The sequence below is a fragment of the Schistocerca cancellata genome, chromosome 3 (genome assembly GCF_023864275.1).
Source record: "Schistocerca cancellata isolate TAMUIC-IGC-003103 chromosome 3, iqSchCanc2.1, whole genome shotgun sequence".
In the NCBI taxonomy this organism is placed as follows: domain Eukaryota; kingdom Metazoa; phylum Arthropoda; class Insecta; order Orthoptera; family Acrididae; genus Schistocerca; species Schistocerca cancellata.
Genome location: NC_064628.1, coordinates 378,572,039 through 378,598,316, shown reverse-complemented (window position 1 = coordinate 378,598,316; position 26,278 = coordinate 378,572,039). Strand labels below are relative to the sequence as shown.

The 26,278-nt window shown below is 43.0% G+C and overlaps 1 protein-coding gene across 1 annotated transcript in view; it reads right to left on the bottom strand.

Annotated features, from left to right (window-relative positions):
* Positions 1–9,551: 9,551 nt before the first annotated feature.
* LOC126175072 (pyruvate dehydrogenase E1 component subunit alpha, mitochondrial-like) overlaps positions 9,552–26,278 on the bottom strand; it is a 90,655-nt gene continuing 73,928 nt past the window's right edge. Inside the window, exons 5-7 of the mRNA XM_049921599.1 lie at positions 13,380–13,628; positions 12,351–12,599; positions 9,552–10,009 (exon numbers count right to left, since the gene is read on the bottom strand). Of these exons, the coding sequence (XP_049777556.1) occupies positions 9,821–10,009; positions 12,351–12,599; positions 13,380–13,628 (687 nt within the window). The 3' untranslated portion in view covers positions 9,552–9,820. The remainder of the gene's footprint in view (positions 10,010–12,350; positions 12,600–13,379; positions 13,629–26,278) is intronic.

Here is a 26,278-nt window from a genome sequence, read left to right as displayed (position 1 = left end):
CCCGAAATTTGTTTGGTGGCGGTGAATCTGTGTGCCTCCATTGAGCTGACTGGCGCTTTGTTTCTGGATTGAAAAATGGCATCCACGTCTCATCCACTGTCACAACCGACGAAAAGAAAGTCCCATTCATGCTGTCGTTGCGCGTCAACATTGCTTAGCAACATGCCACACGGGCAGCCATGTGGTCGTCCGTCAGCATTCGTGGCACACACTTGGATGACACTTTTCGCATTTTCAGGTCGTCATGCAGGATTGTGTGCACAGAACCCACAGAAATGCCAACTCCGGAGGTGATCTGTTCAACAGTCATTCGACGATCCCCCAAAACAATTCTCTCCACTTTCTCGATCATGTCGTCAGACCGGCTTGTGCGAGCCCGAGGTTATTTCGGTTTGTTGTCACACGATGTTCTGCCTTCATTAAACTGTCGCACCCACGAACGCACTTTCGACACATCCATAACTCCATCACCACATGTCTCCTTCAACTGTTGATGAATTTCAATTGGTTTCACACGACGCAAATTCAGAAAACGAATGATTGCACGCTGTTCAAGCAAGGAAAACGTCGCTATTTTAAGTATTTAAAACAGTTCTCATTCTCGCCGCTGGCGGCAAAATTCCATCTGCCGTATGGTGCTGCCATCTCTGGGACGTATTGACAATGAACGCGGCCTCATTTTAAAACAATGCGCATGTTTCTATCTCTTTCCAGTCCAGAGAAAAAAAATCGGAGGCCTTAGAACTTGAATGCACCTCGTATTCCGCCGCCTCCACTGGTGCAGTAGTAGTTCAGAGGTTGCCGTGACAGTACTTGTTGAGAGGATGTCGAGAACAGTACTAGTTCAGAGGATGTCGAGTGCAGTTGTTGTTCTGTTGGGCGAGAGAGTAGATGCTGTTCGGTTGGTGTAATGTATAGATGGAAGATGTTGCAATGCTCACAGTGTATTTTTCGTCAATATATATTGAGGTAAAAAAAAATATTTCACTTTTCTTTAATGACAATGCCTCTTGGTCACAGGTTCAGTCAACAAAGCATCTGGCTCGTGTTCATGCATTAGACTTGTAATTCAGGTTTCTATGTGCAATTATAGAATTTCTGGTTTTTTAATTAGTTCATTGTAAATGGTGTTTAAAGTATCTTGTCGTATTGAGGGAGAACCGTGCCAGATACATGTACTGTACGTTGAGTCACACTACCATACACAGAACAGTTATACTTGTGCTTTGTTGTTTCGTAGCTTTTATAGTTGCAGGGGACTTAATTAATCAATTGTGTTAACGGAAATTTCTTGTCATTCTTTATTTTTATTTTATACAGTCAGATTGCGTGCTAATATTACTCAGGGCCAACCAGTTACGAGATTTAGTAACCGGACACACAGCTACTAAAATTATTGCATTTTAAATAAGCCCCCATCCAATGTGAACATGAGGGCAGGCATACTCAAGTTTCCAGGCAAATATGTCTGGCCATCACAAGGCAGGATTGCCGTATTGTCCACCAAGTACATCGTAACCCGATCACATCTGCGCCTGCCATCCGAGAACAAGGAATGGACTCCCTGCGGCGTTCTGTGTCATTCCACGCCTGTGGTCGGAGAATAGCAGCAGCTACAATTGAGATTCACTGTTTCATGCAGAGGCTGACGTTAACAGCACAGCACAGACGGCTATGTCTGGAGGCTTACCATGACCAGGAAACATGCAGTATTGATCGATAGTGTCCCACTGTGTTCGGCGATGAACGACGGTTCTGCCCCACCCCAGGTGGCCATCGATGACGAGCATGGTGACGTACTCGAGAGGCACAGCGTTGTTACTCCTGGAGTCATCGTCTATGGACCCTTCGGGTATGATTTCAGATCACGGATGGCAATATTGTTGAACCCTTGGCGAAAAAACGGTGTAAACAGCAACATCCTGTGCCCTGACGTATTGCCACTCATGTGACAGTATGGAGATGCCATTTGTCAACATGACAGTGCTCGTCCACACACGGCGTATGTCTCTTCGAACTGTCTGCGTGGTGTTGACGAACTCCTGTGGCCAGAAGATCCACAGATCTGTCCCCAAGAGAATATGTGTGGGACCAGCTGTAACACCGCAAATGCAGGATGCATGGCTCCTGCTAGCAATATATTAATTTTTTTTTGCTGAATTGTATGTAAATACACTCATGCTCATAAATTAAAGGATGATTGCAGAATGTGGTGCCACACAACGTGGCACTACACAAAACTGGCGCTAATAGCATAGGCACATAGAGAACACACATGACACAGATCTGTAAGTCCACGGTATTGGTGATAAATTGAGAAAACTTTCGCGAAACACGTGTGCTACAAAACACCACTGTTTCCTGCGCATGTACCCCGACATCAATAGGGGATATGATCACCATGCGCACGTACACAGGTCGCACAATGGGTTGGCATACTCTGGATCAGGTTGTCGAGCAGCTTCTGTGGTATAGCCTCCCATTCTTGCACCAGTGCCTGTCGGAGCTCCTGAAGTGACGTACGGGTTTGAAGACGTGCAGCGATGCGTCGTCCGAGAGAATCCCAGACGTGCTCGATAGGTTTTAGGTCTGGAGAGCAGGCTGGCCACTCCATTCGCATGATATCTTCTGTTTCAAGGTACTCCTCTACGATGGCAGAGCGGTGGGGCCGTGCGTTATCATTCATCACGAGGAAGGTGGGACCCACTGCACCCCTGAAAGGGAGGACATACTGGTGCAAAATGACGTCCCGATGAACCTGACCTGTTACAGTTCCTCTGTCAAAGACATGCAGGGGTGTACGTGCACCAATCATAATCCCACCCCACACCATCAAACCATGACCTCCATACAGGTCCCTTTCAAGGACATTAAGGGGTTGGTATCTGGTTCCTGGTTCACGCCAGATGAAAACCCGGCGAGAATCACTGTTCAGACTATACCTGGACTCGTCCATGAACATAGTCTGGGACCACTGTGCCAATGACCATGTACTGTGTTCTTGACACCAGGCTTTACAGTTCTAGGCGCTACAGTCTGGGACGGGCGACCGCTACAGTCGCAGGTTCGAATCCTGCCTCGGGCATGGCTGTGTGTGATTTCCTTAGGTTAGTTAGGTTTAAGTAGTTCTAGGTTCTAGGGGACTACGCCGGCCGGAGTGGCCGTGCGGTTCTAGGCGCTACAGTTTGGAACCGAGCGACCACTACGGTCGCAGGTTCGAATCCTGCCGCGGGCATGGATGTGTGTGATATCCTTAGGTTAGTTAGGTTTAATTAGTTCTAAGCTCTAGGCGACTGATGACATCAGAAGTTAAGTCGCATAGTGCTCAGAGCCATTTTTCTAGGGGACTCATGACCTCAGAAGTTAAGTCCCATAGTGATTAGAGCCATTTTGAACCAGGCTTTACGGGCTCTCCTGTGACCAGGGATCAGTGGAATGCACCTTGCAAGTCTCTGGGTGAATAAACCACGTCTGTTCTGTCATACGTAGACTGTGTGTATGGAGACAACTGTTCCAGTGGCTGCGGTAATGTCCCGAGCAAGGCTACCTGCAGTACTCGGTGGCCGTCTGCGTGCACTGATGGTGATATATCGGTCTTCTTGTGGTGCTGTACACTGTGGACATCCCGTACTGTAGCGTTTGGACACTTTTCCTGTATGCTGCGATCTTGAGATCACATTTTGTGGTACACAGAGGGCCCGTGCTACGACCTGCTGTGTTTGACGATCCTCCAGTCGCCCTAGTATTCTGCCCCTCATACCGTCATCAATATGTGTTATTTGAGCCATTTTCAACACACAGTCAACATTAGCACGTCTGAAAACGTCTGCTCACTTACTCAAAAGTGATCATATGTGTGTGAAATCTTATGGGACTTAACTGCTAAGGTCATCAGTCCCTAAGCTTACACACTACTTAACCTAAATTATCTTAAGGACAAACACACACACCCATGCCCGAGGGAGGACTCGAACCTCCGCCGGGACCAGCCGCACAGCACACTTACTCGCTGCACCGTACTCTGACATGCACCAACACATCTCTGTGTACAGTATGTGGGCTGCTGCCAGCGCCACCGTGTGACGACCGCAGATCAAATACACCGCATGGTCATACCCCGAGGTGATTTAAGCCCGCAAACGGCCCACCAGAGCGTTGTTTCACCATGTATCAGCATTATCCTTAATTTATGAGCATGAGTGTATTTGTAATTAAAATGCTTTCTTTTAATGAGTAAGGACATTGCTTCACTGTATGTGTAAATTTAGATAGAAGTCTGTTAACGTTTCATTGTATTTATCTGTGTCTTACTGTGAAACTTATAAGCTCTGGGGAAAAGCGTAAAGAATTGTTATTTGCATCGACTAGCAACGATAATAGCAGTGCTTGTGCGTTGTAAAATCTTTGGGTAGGGAGTTGTTGCGCGGAGCGCGATGAGAGAGAGAGAGAGAGAGAGAGAGAGAGACGGGTTCCAGCGCTTGTAGTGTGCGGAAGTGTGTTAACGCTCTCGCAGTAGAGAGTAGCATTTTCGGCGGCATCATGTACGCGCACTGGCCAGATGTTTAGTAGCAGTGGACGGGCAGAAGGGACTGTATTGATTACGATTGCCCGTTCCCGTAATTAGCCGTGCTCCACAAGATGCTACCGTCTTCAACAACAGCAGTAGTTCCAGCAACACAGATTCGTCGTCGGCTCCGAGTTTCGCCGTATGCTCAGCACTGAAGTAAGGCTATTCATTGGTAGAAAGTATTAACGGCTAACCCAGCAGCACAACTGAACGAGGTTTGATTGATAAAATTTATTTAAATAATAATCAGTTAAACTCAGAGCGATTGTGTCCTCATGGTCGTCAGACATTGTTACCAAGCGGAAGTTTTATTTATTTTACATATAGCTTGGGGCACACGGCTGTTTGGTTTGGTACGTATTCTATTATTTATTTCTGCTCAAGTCATTAAAAAAGGCTCCGTTGTTCAGACAATAATTTGAAATCCAATTTGCAAAATAACTAACTGCAAAGTAAAGGTGCTTGCTTTCTTTCTAAATTTCTTTGATGACATTACGTTGAGGCCACTGAAAGTCATTGTCCACGTAACGAAGTTCAGTACTAACAAACAGTTTAACTGCATATTTTCAAATCATTAATCGATTGTTTTGTTCAAAATTTAATGACAAACATAACGTAAGAGTGACTTCTCAGTTTTCTTTATTATTGCATACTCAAAATTAGTGTCAAAAAACCTTCAGTTGCCACGTCAGTGTTTAATAATACATATTTTTCTTTCCCTTATTCGTGTACAGGGTTTTTGAATGTAAATTATCCTAGTGGGCTGACGGCCGTTAATTATTTCCTTTTCGTTCATTAGTGTAGCTTTTGGATTCATTATCAGTGGTACCACTTTTCTGTCCAGTGTTGTTCGTGAGTGAATGCACAAAATAACTTCCACTTTTCCAAATTATAACCCTGTTAGGTTTAATTCCTTTTTATTTTTAGTAGACTTTTCCATCAGAAGGGTCTGTTGTACACTCTCCTCCTACTTATCGGTATTATTTCTTCGGCAAAGATAGCCTTATCCATTTAGTAAAAATCCATTAGGCATTCATAGTATCCACGGTCATATTTTACATCAGAAGCAGGATAGGCCGATTAGTAAGGGGGAGGTTGCATAGCTCGCACGTCAACTCGGTCCCAGGGCCAGTAATCAAGGACCAGTTACAAAAGCTGTTGGTCAGCTACCTTCATGAGAGGGTACAACAGCTTTACCAACCAAATCGCTGCATGAAATCAGGGCAATGGGTGCGCAACGTCTTTTTGATAATCTTATAATAAAATTTTTCCTGAGACATTAAAGTCTCATCTTTATTTACGATAATGATGGAAGCTGAAGAAATGAACTAAAATTTGTACAATGCTCATGATTCGAATCCGGGGTCCTTGCTTACTAGGCAGCAATACTAACCAATACATCACCACAGCACTATGGTCAGCACTGCTACAGGGATTACTCAAATCCAGTGTCCTCCCCAAAACAAACAACTCGTATCTTCAGTTTATTTTACCCCAAATCGTCATTATTGACGGGGATCACCGGAATTCGAATAGCGCCTCAGCGCTGGACGTAATGGGGAAGTCCTTTACCTCAGGTAATTATTTAATTTATATGATATAGTTTAATTATGTGATCTATAAGATCACCTGAGTTACGGGACTTCCCCCTTACGTCCAACGCTGTGGTGCTATTCAAACCAAATCACTGCATGAAATCAAAGAAATGGGTGCGCAAAGTCATTCGATTTAGGGGGAAAATAAGCTGAAGATACGAATTGAGGTTCGTTGAGTAGGGCACTGGACTTGGCTAGTCCATGCAGCAGTGGTGCCCATAGTACTGTGTTGGTATAATGGTCAGCCCCCTTGTGTTATAAGCAGGGACAGCTGGGTTCGAGTCCCGACCGTGGCACAAGTTTCAATTCATTTCGTCAACTTCCATCATTATCATTTTGATAAGTCATAGAGTAGAGTGGGGTAAGACTGCGCGGCAGACTGCGCAAGGCTTGTATCTCAGTTTTAGTGATGCAGCGGTTGGCTACTCTACAGGGCACGAAATAGCCTCTGTGGCTGACCCTTTATTGCCGTAGTTTGATTGTCAACGGCTGCGCAATGCGGTAAGAACTGTTTTACGTTATTGTCATATAACATTTCATGTTCCGGATGTAAGCTATAACTCAGGCAATAATTGGATTATCAATTTAAACTTTATTCCAATGTGTACTACGATGCATTGTCAGTCTTGTGGTATATTAACACATCTATATTCCTACAAAGCATTTCAATGTGCAGTCAAAAGCTGCAGTGTCGTAGTGCGGAGTAAGTTTACGCGTTGCAGGTGGGACAAAACAGCGCAGTGCGTAATCTTACCCCATGCGTTATAATTATCAGCTTTTTCATAGACCTAGAAATATTTATGAACGTTGAGGTGGATATTATACATCGACAGTAGTCCTCTAAGAACCCTTTTTTATATTTTAGCGTCTACAAAAGGAAAACCGAACGGAAACCATGCACTCCAGAAATGCTGGAAGCTGCAAAAGAGGGCTTGAAAAATGGCAAGTCTAAAAGACAAACAGCGAGGGAACTTGGAATAAGTGAAGCTGCCCTCAGAAATCGCCTTAAAGAGGTACGAGGCCCTTGCAAGTATACTTTTATCTCTATATTTTTTATTTTGGAAACTTTTGCCTACATATGGATAAGCTTAAAATTAATACTACCACCCCCACTTTTTTCAGCATTTTGGGATAAACAAACTGGGAAGATTCGGAAGAACTTTTAATGATGAACAGGAACTGGAACTCGGCGAACACTGCAGATCTTTGGACAAATGTTATTATGGTATGAAAAAATGGTTCAAATGGCTCTGAGCACTATGGGACTTAACTTCTAAGGTCATCAGTCCCCTAGAACTTAGAACTACTTAAACCTAACTAACCTATGGACAGCACACACATCCATGCCCGAGTCAGGATTCGAACCTGCGACCATACGGTCGCGCGGTTCTAGACTGTAGCGCCTAGAACCGCTCGGTCACCCCGGCCGGCTATTATGGTATGACTGAAAGATTTCAGAAGATTAGTTCATGACTACTCTGAGAGGAATAACATAAAAACAAAATTTTACAAAAACACTAAGATGGCCGGAAAGGACTGGGCTTATGATTTCCTGTAGAGACGAAATCTTAGCCTTCGGATCCCACAGAAAACTAGTCTCGGACGTGTGATCGGGTTCAACAAACAGCAAACGAGCATCTTCTTTGATAATCTTTCGTCGCTGATGGAGAGATATAAATTTTAATCTCATCGCATATATAAAATGCATGAGTCAGGAATTACAACTGTTCCTAACAAAGTTCCGAAAGTGATTGCAACATGCGGCAGGAAGCACATAGGCAAAATAGCATCTGCAGAAAGAGGTCAGCTGATAACCGTTATATGTTGTATGGGAGCTAGGGGAGTTACATCCCTCCAGGAATAATATTTCCTTGGAAAAGGATGAAGGATAGTTTGAGGAACGGTGCCCCTCCTGGGTCACTAATGATGTGTTCGGACACTGGATACATCAACTCAGATTTGTATCTCACATGGCTACAACATTTTGCAAAACATACACAGCCAACAGAAGATAATCCAGTCTTGTTAATTTTGGACAATCACTCGTCACATTTGAGTCTGAACGCCGTTCTTTACTGCAGGGACCATAACATTCACGTGTTTACCGTTCCTCTACACAGCAGCCACAAAATGCAGACACTGGATCGCTGCTTTTTCAAGCCACTGAAGGACTTTTATACACAGGAATGCGACCAGTGGCTCATTAACCACCCTGGATATGTAATTACGCAAGAATGTATCGCTGAATTGTTTGGAAACGCTTATCAAAGGACGGCCACAATGACGAAGGCAACAAAGGCGTTCAAGATATGTGGCATTTATCCAACCGATCGTCACATATTCACAGAGGAAGATTTCCTGCCTTCGACTGTTGCAGACCAAAGCGACAAATTTAATGATGCATCCACAGTTGAAACTGGACCTCCCCAGAGCCAAAGTTCAGAGACATCTACAAATGAACCACAACCAGGACCAAGTACCTACGTTTCCCCAAAAGAAATAATTCCTTTGCCAAGAAGAAAAGATTGCCAAAAAAAGACAGAAGAAAGGAAAGAAGTCAGAAATAGTATCTGGGACCCCATTCAAGAAGCAACTGGAATCCCAATCAACAGAACAAGAAATAAAGAAACCAAAAAGGAAACGGTTTGATTCTGATCAAGCAAACAAAAAAAAAACAAAGCAAAACTTAAATACGTCTAGGGAAAATTCACAAACTTTTCACTGTCGAGGTTGTACTAAAAAATACAATAATCCACCAACAGAAGACTGGATTCAATGTCTCAATTGCGAGGAGTGGTGGCATGAATACTGCTCTTGTTATGATAGTTCTGGACACTTCATTTGTGATCTCTGTTAAAAAGATTTTCGTCCGACAAGAATATTTTTGCATGTTTTTGATGACAGGCCCAGATTTGTTCATTAGGTCAAATATTGTATCAACAGTAACTGTTATATGCTGGGAAACAAGGTATATTACCTCACGGTCGGGTAAGACTGCGCATTTGCATTACTTTTTTTACTAAGTGCGAATTACAGTTTAAATTGCTTCCATGAGTTTCGGACTCTGTCATATAACAGGCAAAATTCTGATGAAATGCCAGTTAAAATATAATTGTAATTTGTGACATTTCCTTCGGTATATCGCTATTTAAACTTTAAGTGCGCAATCTTGCCCCACTTTACTCTACTGGAAAATTATTTGTAAATTTAACTCGATTTCGTAAGCATTGAAATAACATTACGTAGCGTCTCAACCCGTGAAGTTTAGTTTCCCCCTCCCCGTCTAGGTGCTACAGTTTTTTTATTAATATGTTTATTTATTAATAGGAAGCTTAAAGGTGCTGTGCCTACAAAGGTAGAAGAAATCAGGCTGACAGAAATAACTGATGTGTAAGACACAAAGATTCCATTTATTTACAAATTACAAGTTTTAAATAAGACACTGAACGGTAACGTGGCGAAAAAGTGGACAGCTTTACTGGTGATGTACTAGCTCGTCAGCTGCACGGCAGGCAGTACGTGGCAGTGGATCCCCGGTGGGCGATAGCCGCCCACTCGGACGATGTCTGGAGATGTCTGCGGAGCGGGGGCGGCGGCCGCCTCACTCGGAGGGGACGATGATGCGCCCGGCGGGCGGCCAGCCCCCGCCGCCCCCGCGTCACTTGATGTTGACGGCGGGCCCGACGCGCTTGTGCGCCACCGGCGACCAGGGCACGGTGCCGCGCACCATGGGCTCCAGGGGGCTGGCGTACACGTCGCTGGCCAGCTCGTCCAGGCCGATCTCGTGGTCCGCCTTCGCCTTCAGCGTCGCCTCGTCCACCGCCTTCTTCACCCTCGTCTCGATCTCCTGCCGACACAGAAGGGGGCCGTGCAAGGAACACGTCACATCGTCCGACACAACAGCTAACTTCTGAGGTCATCAGTCCCCTAGAACTTAGAACTACTTAAACCTAACTAACCTAAGGACATCACACACATCCATGCCCGAGGCAGGATTCCAACCTGCGACCGTAGCGGTCGCTTGGGTCAAGACTGTAGCGCCTAGAACCACTCGTCCACAGCGGCCGGCAGAATGGCCTCAGTTCGGCGGGAAAATTTCTTCATGCACGCCATATGCATTGAAGCCTGTTGTTGATTATTAGATCTTGTAGAGACACAGAAACAGCGATCTGACTGTTACGTTCTGCCTGCTGTTCTAAATAACCGCCAGACATTTCCTATTGATTTATATTTACTAAGATGGTATCTGTTCTTTCGGACAGGTCCGAAAGAACAGATACCATCTTAGTATATATATAGTTAAGGCTCACCGGCCACTTGACCATCTTCTTCTTCTGTGCGAATGCACAAACAGTGCCCGAACTCTTACGGGAATCGGCAACGCGCCGCGAGTAATGAGTATAATGGGCGGGGGCAGTACGAATTTAGTGCGGGACAATATGTTGAGAACGTGGGTTTCGCAGGAGGCGTGCTAGAGGTAAATCCCTGCAGTCGCACTATCATCTGTGTCCTCGGTGGCTCAGATGGATAGAGCACCTGCCATGTAAGCAGGAGGTCCCGGGTTCGAGTTCCGGTCGGAGCTCACATTTTCATCTGTCCCCGTTGACGTATGTCAACGCCTGTAAGCAGCTAAAGGTGTTCATTTCATTGTAATTTCCTATTGAAATAAGAGTGGATGACATAGCAGGTCACTCAAGATGCAACAGGAAAGTACGCGTATAGGCATGAGAACACGTTCGACGTCTCGGAAGATGAGTGTGTCAACAGCATATGTGTGATTCCTCCTGTTTTTGAACGTATTTTATTTTCTAAGCTTTACCTGTACCAGAACTCACAATATTAATAACATATTCCGTAGAAATATTGGAACACTTGAGGCAATACTGAGCCTACGACTTATCTTAGAAGACAGATTAAAGAAAGCCAAACCTACGTTTCTAGCATTTGTAGACTTAGAGAAAGCTTTTGACAATGTTGACTAGAATACTCTCTTTCAAATTCTAAACGTGGCAGGGGTAAAATACAGGGAGCGAAAGGCTATTTACAATTTGTACAGAAAGCAGATGGCAGTTATAAGAGTCGAGGGACATGAAAGGGAAGCAGTGGTTGGGAAGGGAGTGAGACAGGGTTGTAGCCTATCCACGATGTTATTCAATCTCTACATTGAGCGAGCAGTAAAGGAAACAAAAGAAAAATTCGGAGTAGGTATTACAATTTATGGAGAAGAAATAAAATCTTTGAGGTTCGCCGATGACATTGTAATTCTGTCAGAGACAGTACAGGACCTGGAAGAGCAGTTGAACGGAATGGACAGTGTCTTGAAAGGAGGACATAAGATGAACACCAACTAAAGCAAAACGAGGATAATGGAACGTTGTCGATATAACTCGGGCGATGTTGAGGGAATTAGATTAGGAAATGAGACACTTAAAGTAGTAAAGGAGTTTTGCTATTTGGGGAGAAAAATAACTGATGATGGTCGAACTAAAAAGGATATAAAATGTAGACTGGCAATGGCAAGGAAAGCGTTTCTGAAGAAGAGAAATTTGTTAACATCGAGTATAGATTTAAGTGTCAGGAAGTCGTTTCTGAATGTATTTGTATGGAGTGTAGCCATGTATGGAAGTGAAACATGGACGATAAATAGTTTAGACAAGAAGAAAATAGAAGCTTTCGAAATGTAGTGCTACAGAAGAATGCTGAAGATTAGATGGGTAGATCACGTAACTAATGAGGAGGTATTGAATAGAATTTGGGAAAAGAGTTTGTGTCACAACTTGACAAGAAGAAGGGACTGGTTGGTAGGACATGTTCTGAGGCATCAAGGGATCACAAATTTAGCATTGGAGGGCAGCGTGGACGGTAAAAATCGTAGAGGGAGACCAAGAGATGAATACACTAAGCAGATTCAGAAGGATGTAGGTTGCAGTAAGTACTGGGAGATGAAGAAGCTTGCACAGGATAGGGTAGCATGGAGAGCTGCAGCAAACCAGTCTCAGGACTGAAGACCACAACAAGAACAAGCAAATAGTCGAGGAAATAGCACTCGTGAAGAAACTAGCAAAACATCGAACTGATGCTTCATAGTGTAACACTTTCCATTTCCGCCAGTGTGAACAGACTGCTGATATTGTAAATGTGGTCGGTCTTGGAGACAGATAGGACAGTGGACGGGTAGGTGCGCTCACCTTGAGCTCGTCGGGCTTGACGAGTTCCGAGTTGAGGATCTTCTCCTTGAAGGAGGAGATGGGGTCCCTGGTGGAGCGCACCTCCTGGATCTCCTCGCGCGTCCGGTAGCTGGTGCCAGGGTCGGACATGGAGTGCCCGGAGTAGCGGTAGGTGACCGCCTCCATCAGCAGCGGGCCCTTGCCAGAGGAGCAGTGCTCCACCGCGAACCGCGACGCCTCGCGCACCGCCAGCACGTCCATGCCGTCCACCTGGCGGCACCGTGCAACGCACTCAGTCACCTCAATCGTTTTATTTACTAACAAACTATGAAGAACTGGCGATGATTGTCTTTATACAGTGTGATTCAAACAAAAAGATGGTTCAAATGGCTCTAAGCACTATGGGAGAGGTCATCAGCCCCTAGACTTAGAACTACTTAAACCTACCTAACCTAAGGGCAGCACACACACCCATGCCCGAGGCAGGATACCTGCGACCGTAGCGGTCGCGCGGTTCCAGACTGTAGCGCCTAGAACCGCTCGGCCACCCCGGCCGGCTTGCTCCGTTCAAAACCATCGCCTACCATCAAGGTACGAGGTCTGAAGTGGTCTAAAACAGACCTAAACCGGTAACCTCATTAAAGCAAAAGACGTTTCTTGCGGTTGTTCATGTTCCTTTTAAAGTAGTAAAAAAAACCGCTGTATTCCAAGATAAATGTTCTTAGAAATTGCTATGAAACTTCTTGGCAGATTTAAACTGAGTGGCAGATTGGATCTCGAACTCAGTACCTTGCCTTTCGCGATCAATGCTTGTACCGTCTGAGATAACAAGGCACGTTCAAGATGCACCCTCACAACTTTTCTTTTGCCATTATCTACCCTATCCTTCATACTTTAGAGCAGAAAGTTTCCGAGTTCAGTCTCTGTCCATGGCAGACTTTTAATGTGCCGGAAAGTATTCTGTGCCGTAGAGAAATATCGCGGACGTGGTCCACGGTGTAGCAGAGTGGACTGGGATGTGGTAGACGCGGCACGCACGCACGCACGCACCTTGATGCCGGGCACCACGTCTCCGCGCGTGTAGTAGTCGGTGTTGGCGGAGGCGCGCTCCGCGCTGGTGCCCATGCCGTAGCCGTTGTTCTCGCAGACGAAGATGCAGGGCAGCGCCCACAGCTTGGCCATGTTGTACACTTCGAAGATCTGGCCCTGGTTGGCCGCGCCGTCGCCGTACAGCGCGAAGCACACGCCGCCCGTGCCCTGGTACTGCGCCGCGAACGCCACGCCCACTCCCAGAGGCACCTGCAGGAAGCACGGTCACACAGCAGCTAGTACAGCAGAGGAAGAGGGAAGGGTCACGTAGAGATGGAGGGCTAGCTCGGATTGGGGAAAGGTTGGGAAAGGAAATCGGCCGCGTCCTTTTCTAAGAAACCATCCTGGTATTTGAAAAACGTCATGATTCACTGCCAAGAGCTGCTGACAAGATTTCTTTATTGAACAATCAGTTTCGACCTACGGACCATCATCAGGTATCATAAAATATTTACAACAGCTTGAACATTCATATAAAATCAATGGCGTCAAAAAATATAAATCCATAATTCGGCACTACTGCGATGGATTTTGTATTTTTTGACGGTAATGATTTTATATTGTGTGGTGTGCGTACTGTAAGACCTTCGGTACACACACCATCAGATTATTTGACTTGTCGCTCTAACGAAGTAGGCGAGTGTCAGCAATATGTCTCGTGGTCTTATCGCGGCGTGTTTATCTTCTGCCGTTAGGTCAGACGATAGAAATGCCACTTGCACGCTTAGAGTAGCAGATTGACGGTGACCAACTTTAAACAGAACCTGATTAATTTTCACACACATTTATTAAAATAATAAAAAGCATAGACAGTACGTAACTTGGTTCTGGATGCTATTTACAATTGACAATCTGAAGTTCCTTTGGTATTGGTACGTTAATCATATTCTCACATATATCTCTGATACTTGACAAAGTGTCTATACATTTATCTTCATGGCTATGCACAGGAATATGGTAATCTTATTAGGAGCAGACTGAAACTTGACTATAGACTGGTACAGACAAATGTAGAACTCGTACAGACTGGTACAGACAAATGCAGACTGGTACAGACAAATGCAGACTGGTACAGACTGGTGCAGACAAATGCAGACTGACTAATCGGAGGTCTGTACACTCGTCATAATACCTCGAGCGTTCATGTATCACTGCGCGAGTGTGATCCTCGAGGGGATAAGGTTCTACGTTAGCAGCAATCTCATTGGCTGCGTTACATATTAATACGCGGATCGGCGGAAGCAGAATTTGGTCCGTCTCTAAGGTAGTGCCATCTCGTAGTGCGGAGACGGATGAGCGCTGCGCCTGCGCTGTTGTGCTTAGCAGGGTGCGCTCTAGTGGGAAAGTTGTGTATGTGCTGACTACGCGGAACTATGTACACAACATATTGTCTTGTAAGCTGATATAAATATTTTGTGATACCTGATGATGGTCTGTGAGCCGAAACTGATTACGTAATAAATAAATTATTTTTCAGATAATTTTTTATGGCTGGAAAATTGAAATAATTTTTTCACCATCTTACATTGTTTGACGAATTATGAAGGAGCTATATAAAATGTGCGAATTATTATTATTACTATTATTATCACCACTATTACTATTTGTTTCCGGTCTCGGAAACTGTCATACGGCCGGGAGAGGGGTGTGCTGACCACATGCCCCTCCATATCTGCATCCAGTGACGCGTATGGGCTGAGGATGACACGGCGGCCGGTCGGTACCGTAGGGCCTTCATGGCCTGTTCGGGAGGAGTTCTTAGTTTTTTATTACTATTTGTTAAAGGACATCTTCTAGGCACTATGAGCGGCATTCATAATGTTTATTAGCTAAACCGGTATTAAAGTGTATAAAAGCCAGCCGGAGTGGCCGTGCGGTTCTAGGCGCTACAGTCTGGAACCGCGAGACCGCTACGGTCGCAGGTTCGAATCCTGCCTCGCGCATGGATGTGTGTGATGTCCTTAGGTTAGTTAGGTTTAAGTACTTGTAAGTTCTAGAGGACTGATGACCTCAGAAGTTGAGTCCCATAGTGTTCAGAGCCATTTGAACCATTTTTATATAAAAAAATTAAATGATCATATGGCATTGTCGGCCGGGAGGCCCCATCCGGGGAAGTTCGGCCGCCGAATGCAAGTCTTATTTCAGTCGATGCCATATTGAGCGCCTTGCATGCCGGTTATGAGGATGAAATGATGATAACACAGCACCCAGTCCACGAGCAGAGAAAATCTCCAACCCTGACTGGAATCGAACACGGGCCCGCTGCATGGGAGGCATGCACGTTACCACTCAGCTAAGCAGGCGGACATTCAAGTGTATAGTTCGTCGTCAATAGATATGAGATGTCACTGACGATGAGTGACACACCCGAATACCAGTTTGCCTCCTAATAAACGTTGTAAGTGCCACTCATGGTGTCTAGAAGCGTCATTTAACGAATATCTAAAAGTTGCAGAGCACTAAGTATTCAACATTTTTACATTATTATTATTATTATCGCGTTAATACCTTCTAGGGACTACTTTGCAATTTCAATTCCTAATCCTTTGTTCTTCTTCCCTTTTAGTTGTAATATTCCTTCATCGTTTCACTATGTTTCTTGCTCTTGTCTTCAGACCCCTTTGAGCCGGTTTTGATTTCCATCTTGCCTTGGAATCCTCCCACTTTTAAAACCTTTCCCTAAAAATCTCTCTTTACAACATACCTTCTTCTTGTGTTATTTCTTTTTAAGTCTTTCCTAACGTCTTAAATCCAGGTGTTTCTCACTTTCTTTTCCTCAAGATATTTGAAGATCTGCTTGGAAAACCTATTATGATCTATTATTATTATTATTATTATTATTATTATCATTATTATTATTAATACTATCGTACAACACTCCAGAATATACACATAATACAAACACAATGAAATTAAACAGATGTTTAAATTGGACAACGGCACTTCATGCAACTTTTCCAGACTTCTTTTAAAAGCATGGAGTGGTCAATTCTTAGAATGTAAACAGATATGCTGTACAAACATCGAAAATTTGTCTTATCTGAAAATGTTCGTTTTATGACAAACAAGGACATTTGTAGGAAACGGTGTTTGAAGTTTCAATAACACTTTAATCAAGTTCCGGACCAAAGGATGAATTTTCTGAGTCACTAGCCAACAGCTTCCGTCTTCTGTCTAGCTTGTCTTATCAAATGGTTCTATTTCCTACAATTATCCTCTTCCTCTCATAGGACTTAACTTTCATTTTTCAGACCACACAACAGTGAATAATATTTACTATCTTTTACGTCTCAATATCATCACATAGTCAAATTGTATAGAGTTCAATATGTCTTTCTACTAATATTCAACCTTCACGTGGATCATGTACAACAGATAGTTAGTGCAAATAAATATAGCATGGATGACAGCATGTTAATGCGCATACCCACAGTCTGTCAAAAGCTGCGATGGCAATTATAAAACCAGTTTTTAGAGATTTGTCTGACACAGAATAAGAACGAGAATGCGAACAATCTGATTAGAAACAGTTATAGTCCTCAGATCCACGCGGCTTGTTTCCACTTTCCACTGATCACACATAAGCTCCCTACTGTTAATAGTGTTGCATGGATTATAACAAAAAACTGTCATTATTTTGTTACTTATGCACCTTCCTGGAAGCTTCATCTTTTTAATAAAGCCCATTGCTGAAATGCATCATGTTTGCATAAAACCAACAATGCAATTCATAAAGTAAGGGCAAAGATGTTGCTCTATTCCGGAGCCTCTCGATCTGAATCTGAAACAATAGCAGGTAGTCCCACGTCAGCCACCTGTGGGAAGGTGCTTCTCTGATATATAGGATGTATGGAAATTCTCTTTACAAATTTTACGGACTCGTAGAGGGAAGTGAGTACACAAAGTTTTGTATAAGAACCCATGTCCGGAAACATCATCCAAAGACGCTACAGAGCGTCAAAGTTATAGGCGTCGGCACGTGTAAATTTTGCTATATACAGAATGATTCCGTGATGATATTACAAATTTTCTAGAATGACGGGAAAGGACAAAGCACTTGTAGAATAGAGGAGACGTTTTTCACAGCATCAAAGATGAGCAAGTGCTCTTAGCTCCTCAGGTATGCATTTTAGAGACCATGTTTACAGGATATTTTTTTCTTGTTTTGGTCTACACTACCACCTCTGAAAGTTGCCTATCCTACAATCTTAGCAACAAGAGTACCAGTACATGTAGTCCCGTGTCAGAGGTATCAGAACGGTTTTCGCTTATAACTTTCGGCTCGTTCGTTTCCAGTACAGGGACCCTTACCTCAAATTGATACATTTATCCTTCACCATAATCCTAAAAAGTTCGTAACATCATGACGCAATCACCACGCATATACATACATTTACAGGTGCTGGCACCTACAACTTTGACGCTCTACAGCGTAGTTGGATGAGGTTTCTGGAATGGGTTCCTACAAAAATATTGTGTACTCACTCCACTCTACAAGTCCTAGAAGTTTGTAACGGGAATTTCCGAACATTGTATATAACATGAAGAATATCTGAAAAAATAGGGTACCTAATTCTTTTAGATTGTGATATCATATATCTAAAAAAAACTTTAAGATCAAAGAACATAAAATATACATGCATACTGTACGTTATATTCAAGAGGAAAGTTTCTTCTACTGTAGTACAAAATCCGAAAAATCAAATTTTCCCAATTTCTGGGTAGGTTTCCAGTCAAGATATTTGGGTAAAACTTACTAAAGGCAACTGTCCAGCTGCCGGCTACGAAATATTATTATAATATAATATTTTTTTAATATTCCTAAAAGTTCTTGTACTTTCCGTATTTGCAAAAATGGTTCATATGTGTCTGAGCACTATGGGACTTAACATCTGAGGTATCAATCCCCTAGACTTAGAACTACTTAAACCTAACTAAGGACATCACACATATCCATACCCCAGACAGGATTCGAACCTGCGGCCGTAGCGGTCGCGCGGTTCCGGACTGAAGCGCCTAGAACCGCTCGGCCACAGACCGGCCTCCGTGTTTGCGCTTTCTCGACAGAGGCTCTAACTACTTGTGTTCAAACAAGTAGCCTCGAAGTACCAGTTTCGCTGCTGGTATCTTCAGCTCTGTGAAAATCTTAAATAAACAGCGCCCTGTTATTAGGCTGAAACCTTCAGACCGATGTAATTGGGCAGGTAGACATTACTGCGAATAAAAGCGATGGAATTTCTTAAGTAAAATTGTTTATCCTGACAATCCTAGCATAAAATAAAGCGACAATCTCTACGCAGTTTTAGCTTGCATAGTTTCTAACCTTCTTTAACTAGTAGCACCAAGTTTCCCAGCCGGTGTCCACTCACATTCAGTGAGAAGCCATTACAATATCCACAGCTGTTCAGAGTAGTTTGATCGCCAGTTAAGTGAATTCAGTGTATATCTCATTCACCTTTCCCAAGTATACTTCGCCCTATTGTGATTTTTTAACAATGTATTGTATTCGCCCCCCCCCCACCCCACCCCACCCCACGAACCATGAACCTTGCCGGTGGTGGGGAGGCTTGCGTGCCTCAACGATACAAATGGCCGTACCATATGTGCAACCACAACGGAGGGGTATCTGTTGAGAGGCCAGACAAACGTGTGGTTCCTGAAGAGGGGCAGCAGCCTTTTCAGTAGTTGCAGGGGCAACAGTCTGGATGATTGACTGATCTGGCCTTGTAACACTAACCAAAACGGCCTTGCTGTGTTGGTGCCGCGAATGGCTGAAAGCAAGGGGAAACTACAGCCGTAATTTTTCCCGAGGGCATGCAGCTTTACTGTATGGTTAAATGATGATGGTGTCCTATTGGGTAAAATATACCGGGGGTAAAATAGTCCCCCATTCGGATCTCCGGGCGGGGACTACTCAAGAGGATGTCGTTTTCAGGAGAAAGAAAACTGGCGTTCTATGGATCGGAGCGTGGAACGTCAGATCCCTTAATAGAGCAGGTAGGTTAGAAAATTTAAAAAGGGAAATGGACAGGTTAAAGTTAGGTATAGTGGGAATTAGTGAAGTTCTGTGGCAGGAGGAACAAGACGTTTGGTCAGGTGAATACAGGGTTATAAATACAAAAGCAAATAGGGGTAATGCAGGAGTAGGTTCAATAATTAATAAAAAAAATAGGAGTGCGGGTAAGCTACCACAAACAACATAGTGAACGCATTATTGTGGCCAAGATAGACACGAAGCCCACGCCTACTACAGTAGTACAAGTTTATATGCCAACTAGCTCTGCCGATGTTGAAGAAATTGATGAAAAGTATGATGAGATGAAAGAAATTATTCAGGTAGTGAAGGGAGACGAAACTTTAATAGTCATGGGTGACTGGAATTAGCAGTAGGAAAAGGAAGAGAAGGTAACGTAGTAGGTGAATATGGAATGGGGCTAAGAAATGAAAGAGGAAGCCGCCTGGTAGAATTTTGCACACAGCATAAATCACAGCTAACACTTGGTTCAAGAATCATGAAAGAAGGTTGTATACATGGAAGAATCCTGGAGATACTAAAAGGTTTCAGATAGATTATATAATGGTAAGACAGAGATTTAGGAACCAGGTTTAAAATTGTAAGACATTTCCAGGGGCAGATGTGGACTCTGACCACAATCTATTGGTTATGAACTGTAGATTAAAACTGAAGAAACTGCAAAAAGGTGGGAATTTAAGGAGGTGGGACCTGGATAAACTGAAAGAACCAGAGGTTATAGAGAGTTTCAAGAGAGAGCATTAGGGACCGATTGACGAGAATAGGGGAAAGAAATACAGTAGAAGAAGAATGGGTAGTTTTAAGTGATGAAATAATGAAGGTGGCAGAGGATCAAGTAGGTAAAAGGATGAGGCTTAGTAGAAATCCTTGGGTAACAGAAGATATATTGAGTTTAATTGATGAAAGGAGAAAATATAAACACGCAGTAAATGAAGCAGGCAAAAAGTAATACAAACGTCTCAAAAATGAGATCGACAGGAAATGGAAAATGGATAAGCAGGGATGGCTAGAGGACAAATGTAAGGATGTAGAAGCTTATCTCACTAGGAGTAAGATAGATACTGCCTACAGGAAAATTAAAGAGACATTTGGAGAAAAGAGAGCAACTTGTATGAATATCAAGAGCTCAGATGGAAACCCAGTTCTAAGCAAATAAGGGGAAGGAGAAAGGTGGAAGGAGTATATAGAGGGTCTATACAAGGGGCGTGTACTTGAGGACAATATTATGGAAATGGAAGAGGATGTAGATGAAGATGAAATGGGAGATACGACACTGCGTGAAGAGTTTGACAGAGCACTAAAAGACCTGAGTCCAAACAAGGCCCCGGGAGTAGACAACATTCCATTAGAACTACTGACGGCCTTGGGAGAGCCAGTCCTGACAAAACTCTACCATCTGGTGAGCAAGATGTATGAGACAGGCGAAATACCCTCAGATTTCAAGAAGAATATAATAATTCCAATCCCAAAGAAATCAGGTGTAGACAGATGTGAAAATTACCGAACTATCAGTTTAATAAGGCACAGCTGCAAAATACTAAGATGAATTCTTTACAGACGAATGGAGAAACTGGTAGAAGCCGACCTCGGGGAAGATCAGTTTGGATTCCGTAGAAATGTTGGAACACGTGAGGCAATACTGACCCTACGACTTATCTTAGAAGATAGATTAAGGAAAGGCAAACCTACGTTTTTTAGCATTTGTAGACTTAGAGAAAGCTTTTGACAATGTTGACTGGAATACTCTCTTTCAAATTCTAAAGATGGCAGGGGTAAAATACAGGGAGCGAAAGACTATTTACAATTTGTACAGAAACCAGATGGCAGGTATAAGAGTCGAGGGACATGAAAGGAAAGCAGTGGTTGGGAAGGGAGTGAGACAGGATTGTAGCCTCTTCCCGATGTTATTTAATCTGTATATTGAGCAAGCAGTAAAGGAAACAAAAGAAAAATTCGGAGTAGGTATTACAATTTATAAAGAAGAAATAAAAACTTTGAGGTTCACCGATGACATTGTAATTCTGTCAGAGACAGCATAGGACTTGGAAGAGCACTTGAACGGAATGGACAGCGTCTTGAAAGGATGATATAAGATGAACATCAACAAAAGCAAAACGAGGATAATGGAATGTGGTCGAATTAAGTCGGGTGATGCTGAGGGAATTAGATTAGGAAATGAGACACTTAAAGTAGTAAAGGAGTTTTGCTATTTGGGGAGCAAAATAACTGATGATGGTCGAAGTAGAGAGGATATAAAATGTAGACTGGCAATGGCAAGAAAAGCGTTTCTGAAGAAGAGAAATTTGGTAACATCGAGTATAGATTTAAGTGTCAGGAAGTTGTTTCTGAAAGTATTTGTATGGAAGTGAAACATGTATGGAAGTGAAACATGGACGATAAATAGCATAGACAGGAATAGAATGGAAACTTTCGAAATGTGGTGCTACAGAAGAATGCTGAAGATTAGATGGGTAGATTACATAACTAACGAGGTGGTATTGAATAGAATTGGGGAGAAGAGGAGTTTGTGGCACAACTTGACAAGAAGTAGGGACCGGTTTGTGGGACATGTTCTGAGGCATCAAGGGATCACAAATTTAGCATTGGAGGGCGGAGTGGAGGGTAAAAATCTTAGAGGGAGACCAAGAGATGAATACACTAAGCAGATTCAGAAGGATGTAGGTTGCAGTAAGTACTGCGAGATGAAGAAGCTTGCACAGGATAGAGTAGCATGGAGAGCTGCATCAAACCAGTCTCAGGACTGAAGACCACAACAACAACAACTGTATTCGCTATTACTAGTTCAAATTAATTGCAGAAATTTTCTCCTGTCTAATTCTTGCTATCATGCCCATATCCTCCCACATTCCCACTCTCTGCCCTGTCTTTCTATTTATCACGAATTCTACTCCCATTACACCATTTTCTGTTGGTGATCACATTATCCTGTATTTGTTTGACCAGAAATTCTCATCCTCCTTCCGTTTCACTTACTGACCTCGCACTATATCTAAACTGAGTCCTTCCATTTCCTTTTTTAGATTTTCTGGATTTCCTAACACATTCCCTGTCACATTCAGACTTCGAGAAAGGAATCGCGGAATGTCAAAAGTCTGAGTCGCTAGGTTCCGTCATATTTCTCCTCAAACTTCTTGAATGCTCGTCGTTTAGATCCCTCTGCTGGGTTCTTCTTCAGGATTCCACTGGCGTCCCTGGATGGCTGAACACTGGGGAACTTCGCAGTGGAATATGTAATGAATCTTCCCTCCTTGGAACTTTCACACGCCGGCCGTTGTGGCCGGGCGGTTCTAGGCGTTTCAGTCTGGAACCGCGCGACCGCTACGGTCGCAGGTTCGAATTCTCCCTAGGGCATGGATGTGTGTGATGTCCTTAGGTTAGTTAGGTTTAAGTAGTTGTAAGTTCTAAGGGACTGATAACAGATGTTAAGTCCCATAGTGCTCAGAGCCACTTGAACCATTTTTGAACTTTCGTACATCAATTGAAATGCTCGATCCCACATAAATTTTGGCCAGATTTGGGTTAATTTTCGTACTTATATATTCCACTCCAGAAGACATTTTTTAACATGTTTGATTGCCAAAAGATATTTCTGTGATAAAGTATTTACTATTATTCATATCGCAAGATCTAATCTTGAACCATGAAAATACCTAATCACAATTGTCAACTCAAATGATCTGAAAACTAGTTTACAGTAAAGGCAATATTATTGTGCTTCAGTTTAGACCGCCCGGCTAGCCGCGCAGTTTTCCAGAGCGGGGAGGCGTGCCGCTCCCCTTCACGAATCCGCCCAGCGAATTAGTATCGAGGTCCGGTGTGCCGGCCAGCCTGTGGATGGTTTTTAAGGTGGTTTTCCACCTGCCTGGGAGAATGCGGCCTGGTGTTCGGTGTGAGGCGGCAGCGGGGTGGGTGGACTGCTGTGGCCTGTTGTGAGGTTGTGGACCACTGAGGACTACGGCGGGACGAAGCCTTTCCGTCGTTGCTACGTCCCCGGTTGAATAAACAATACACACAATGCTTCAGTTTTCATGGGAACGAAATTCCTGTCTTAATTTATAATTTTTTCTAATTTTAGCATCGATAATTAAATCGATCCTATAAAATTACAGGGAGCTGCTATTTTTCATATTGTCAAATACTTGCAGTCTTTGTTATTAACAATTAGCCATAGAAATCTTACACAAATAATATTAAATTAAATCTGAAAAGCAATTTCGTTGAAGACAATCATGTTGATACGATTTTGGACTACATCCTGTTCCAGAAAATACTGGAAGCTTGGATCGTATCAGTTACAGAGAATTTTGGCGCGAAGTGCGCCAGAGTGAGTTTAGCACCTATTAACTTTGGTGCATGTTACTCTGTGATCTACCGCGTTCTTTGTCTAGTTCAAGAACGTGGCACAATATTTTTTTTTAAAGAAGTGATGTTGTAGAAAGTGTATCGAGAACGTGGCAATGAATGAAGACCGTGTTTAAAAGAAACATAATATTCCAGCCACTTGTTATTTGAAAAACCCAGGGCCAAATATTATAAGAGTTTATATAGTGAGAAAGAAGCCAGCCGAGTAACTGAGACCGACTTTGCGAAATAAGTAATATTTATCTGCCGGTGTAATATATTTTCTATTATGTAGTAATTTAAACATTGTCAAAACTGCCATATAGTTAGAACAATGTATGCACACAAACATGAATTCTTCGTTGTAAATGAACGTTAAGTATCGGAATTGCGTTGTCAGTAACACGCAGCCTAACGACTCAAACGACTTTGCCAACAGTAACTTGGGTTTGTTTGGTCGCCTGCTTTTCAACGAAAAGTGTAGTCCTTTATAAGAGCTGACCAGGAGGATTGTACTAACACGTTTGCGCACGGATTCCGGCGCCTGTTCTCAGCAGAAAATAAACATGGCAGGAGTTTACTAGTCAACCACAGTATTACTGCCGCCCGGTGTAGCCGATGGGTCTAGGGCGTCTTGTCACGGTCTGGGCGGCTCCCCCCGTCGAAGATTCGAGTCGCCCTCGGGAATGGGTGTGTGTGTTGTCCTTAGTGTAACTTACTTTTAAGTTAGAGTAAGTAGTGTGTAACCTTAGGTACCGATGACCTCAGCAATTTGGTCCCATAAGACTTAACCACAAATTTCCAAAATTTCCGCAGTATTACTGCACTCGGGAGTGAGAGAGCTTAACGTGGGTTAGCACGTAATCGGGGTTGCTGAGCGAAGGAAGGAAGGAAGGTACAACTACAGGTACGCAATGAAAACTGTGCTAACCTTGATGATTAGAGTAATGAAGTGGATGGTCCATCACGGAAAGCACAGACGCAAAGTACGTCATCTGCTGCATCTATTGAAATAGTTTTATCCGCCGTGTCGGTTTCCATATCATTGTCATCATGTGCTGCGTATTAATCTCACTCTGAAGACCAACATTTATTATTAAGTTCTGTGTTGCTTTTTCCATTAACCCACCAGTACGCTAATATTCATTTTCAGTTCCTTTTACATGTTCACAGGCTTTTAATCAGTCATGTTTGGTAATCGTACATAAAGACTCTTTGGTTATTTGTTTTAGCGTAGTTAAATTACTGAAAGAAACTTTTTTGTGTGCAATTTTCTGTTTCATTGTATTCCAGATTACAGACAATCTATAGCATTCAAATTACAGTGGCATGGCGGGAGCCTCAGGACAGCTTTAAAACTGCGTGTGCTTTAAAAACACGCTTCTGCTTATTATGACACATAATTTGTAAAGACTTTAAATTTTGTTAAATGTTAAGCTTAGTTCAAAGCTGATTTTAATCTGAATGACCCACTCAGTTATGTCCTTTTTGCGAGTTGTAGTAGTACGGGCTTTAGTTGTCTGACGAGTATGGTACACTGCGCTATCAAAACCAATAATACTAGCAGCTGGGATGTTGGGATTCAGTTTCTCTTGTAACACTTGCGATAGTTACTTCATTGATTTCATCGTGACTATCTTGGGAATTCGGTATGTCTTCGTACAACCAGCACTTTTTCATGGCGTAACGTGTATGCACCCATTGGTTTATATGGCCCCTTTTAATTTTTTTTTTTTGAGTGCTCTCAAATATTTCCAAAGCTTTGGAACAATGTTGCAACATACTGCTAGAACAGTCTCTTATTTTTACATTTTTAGAAGCGAAATCTCATATATTCCTAAATTTTCCGAAATGCTTCCCTTCCCCCTGAATTTCATTTCAGTTTTTGAAAATGTAATCAACTTCCTCAACGTTGGGATTTACTTCTTCTCCTGATAATACTCCAAAAATTTTCTCCGAATAAATGCTTAACGAAGTCATCTAGAAAAACAACTTTTTTACAACGCCTTCGTTTTATACGATTTTAACTTTTTCTCCGGTTTCTTCTTCTTTCTTATAGTCTTTCAAAACGTGTTATACTGTTCTTCCTGCCATTTTTACCACCGACAAGATTACTCTCTGTAGCGGTATCGATAGCTGATTCTGCTTTTTCTTATTCGTGACAAAACTGCAACACTTTGAAAATAAGCTCTTTTTCACCTGAAAGTGTCCACTTCCACTACATCTTCCTCTGTTTTCCATTCTCAGGAGTGTTAATGGTTATGGATAACACCTCACTACACTACAGACGATATTTCACGAGGACATGCTAAACCACTTGACAGTATGCACAACTGACCCAAAAGCATTGACAGTGCCATATGTTTTCCTAAGATGCCACTGTACTTGCTTACTGTAATGTCACTGCCTGTTTCCGATAGCTGCCACGGGAGGCGAAGTGCAAAAATATCGTGGTTGGGTAGTA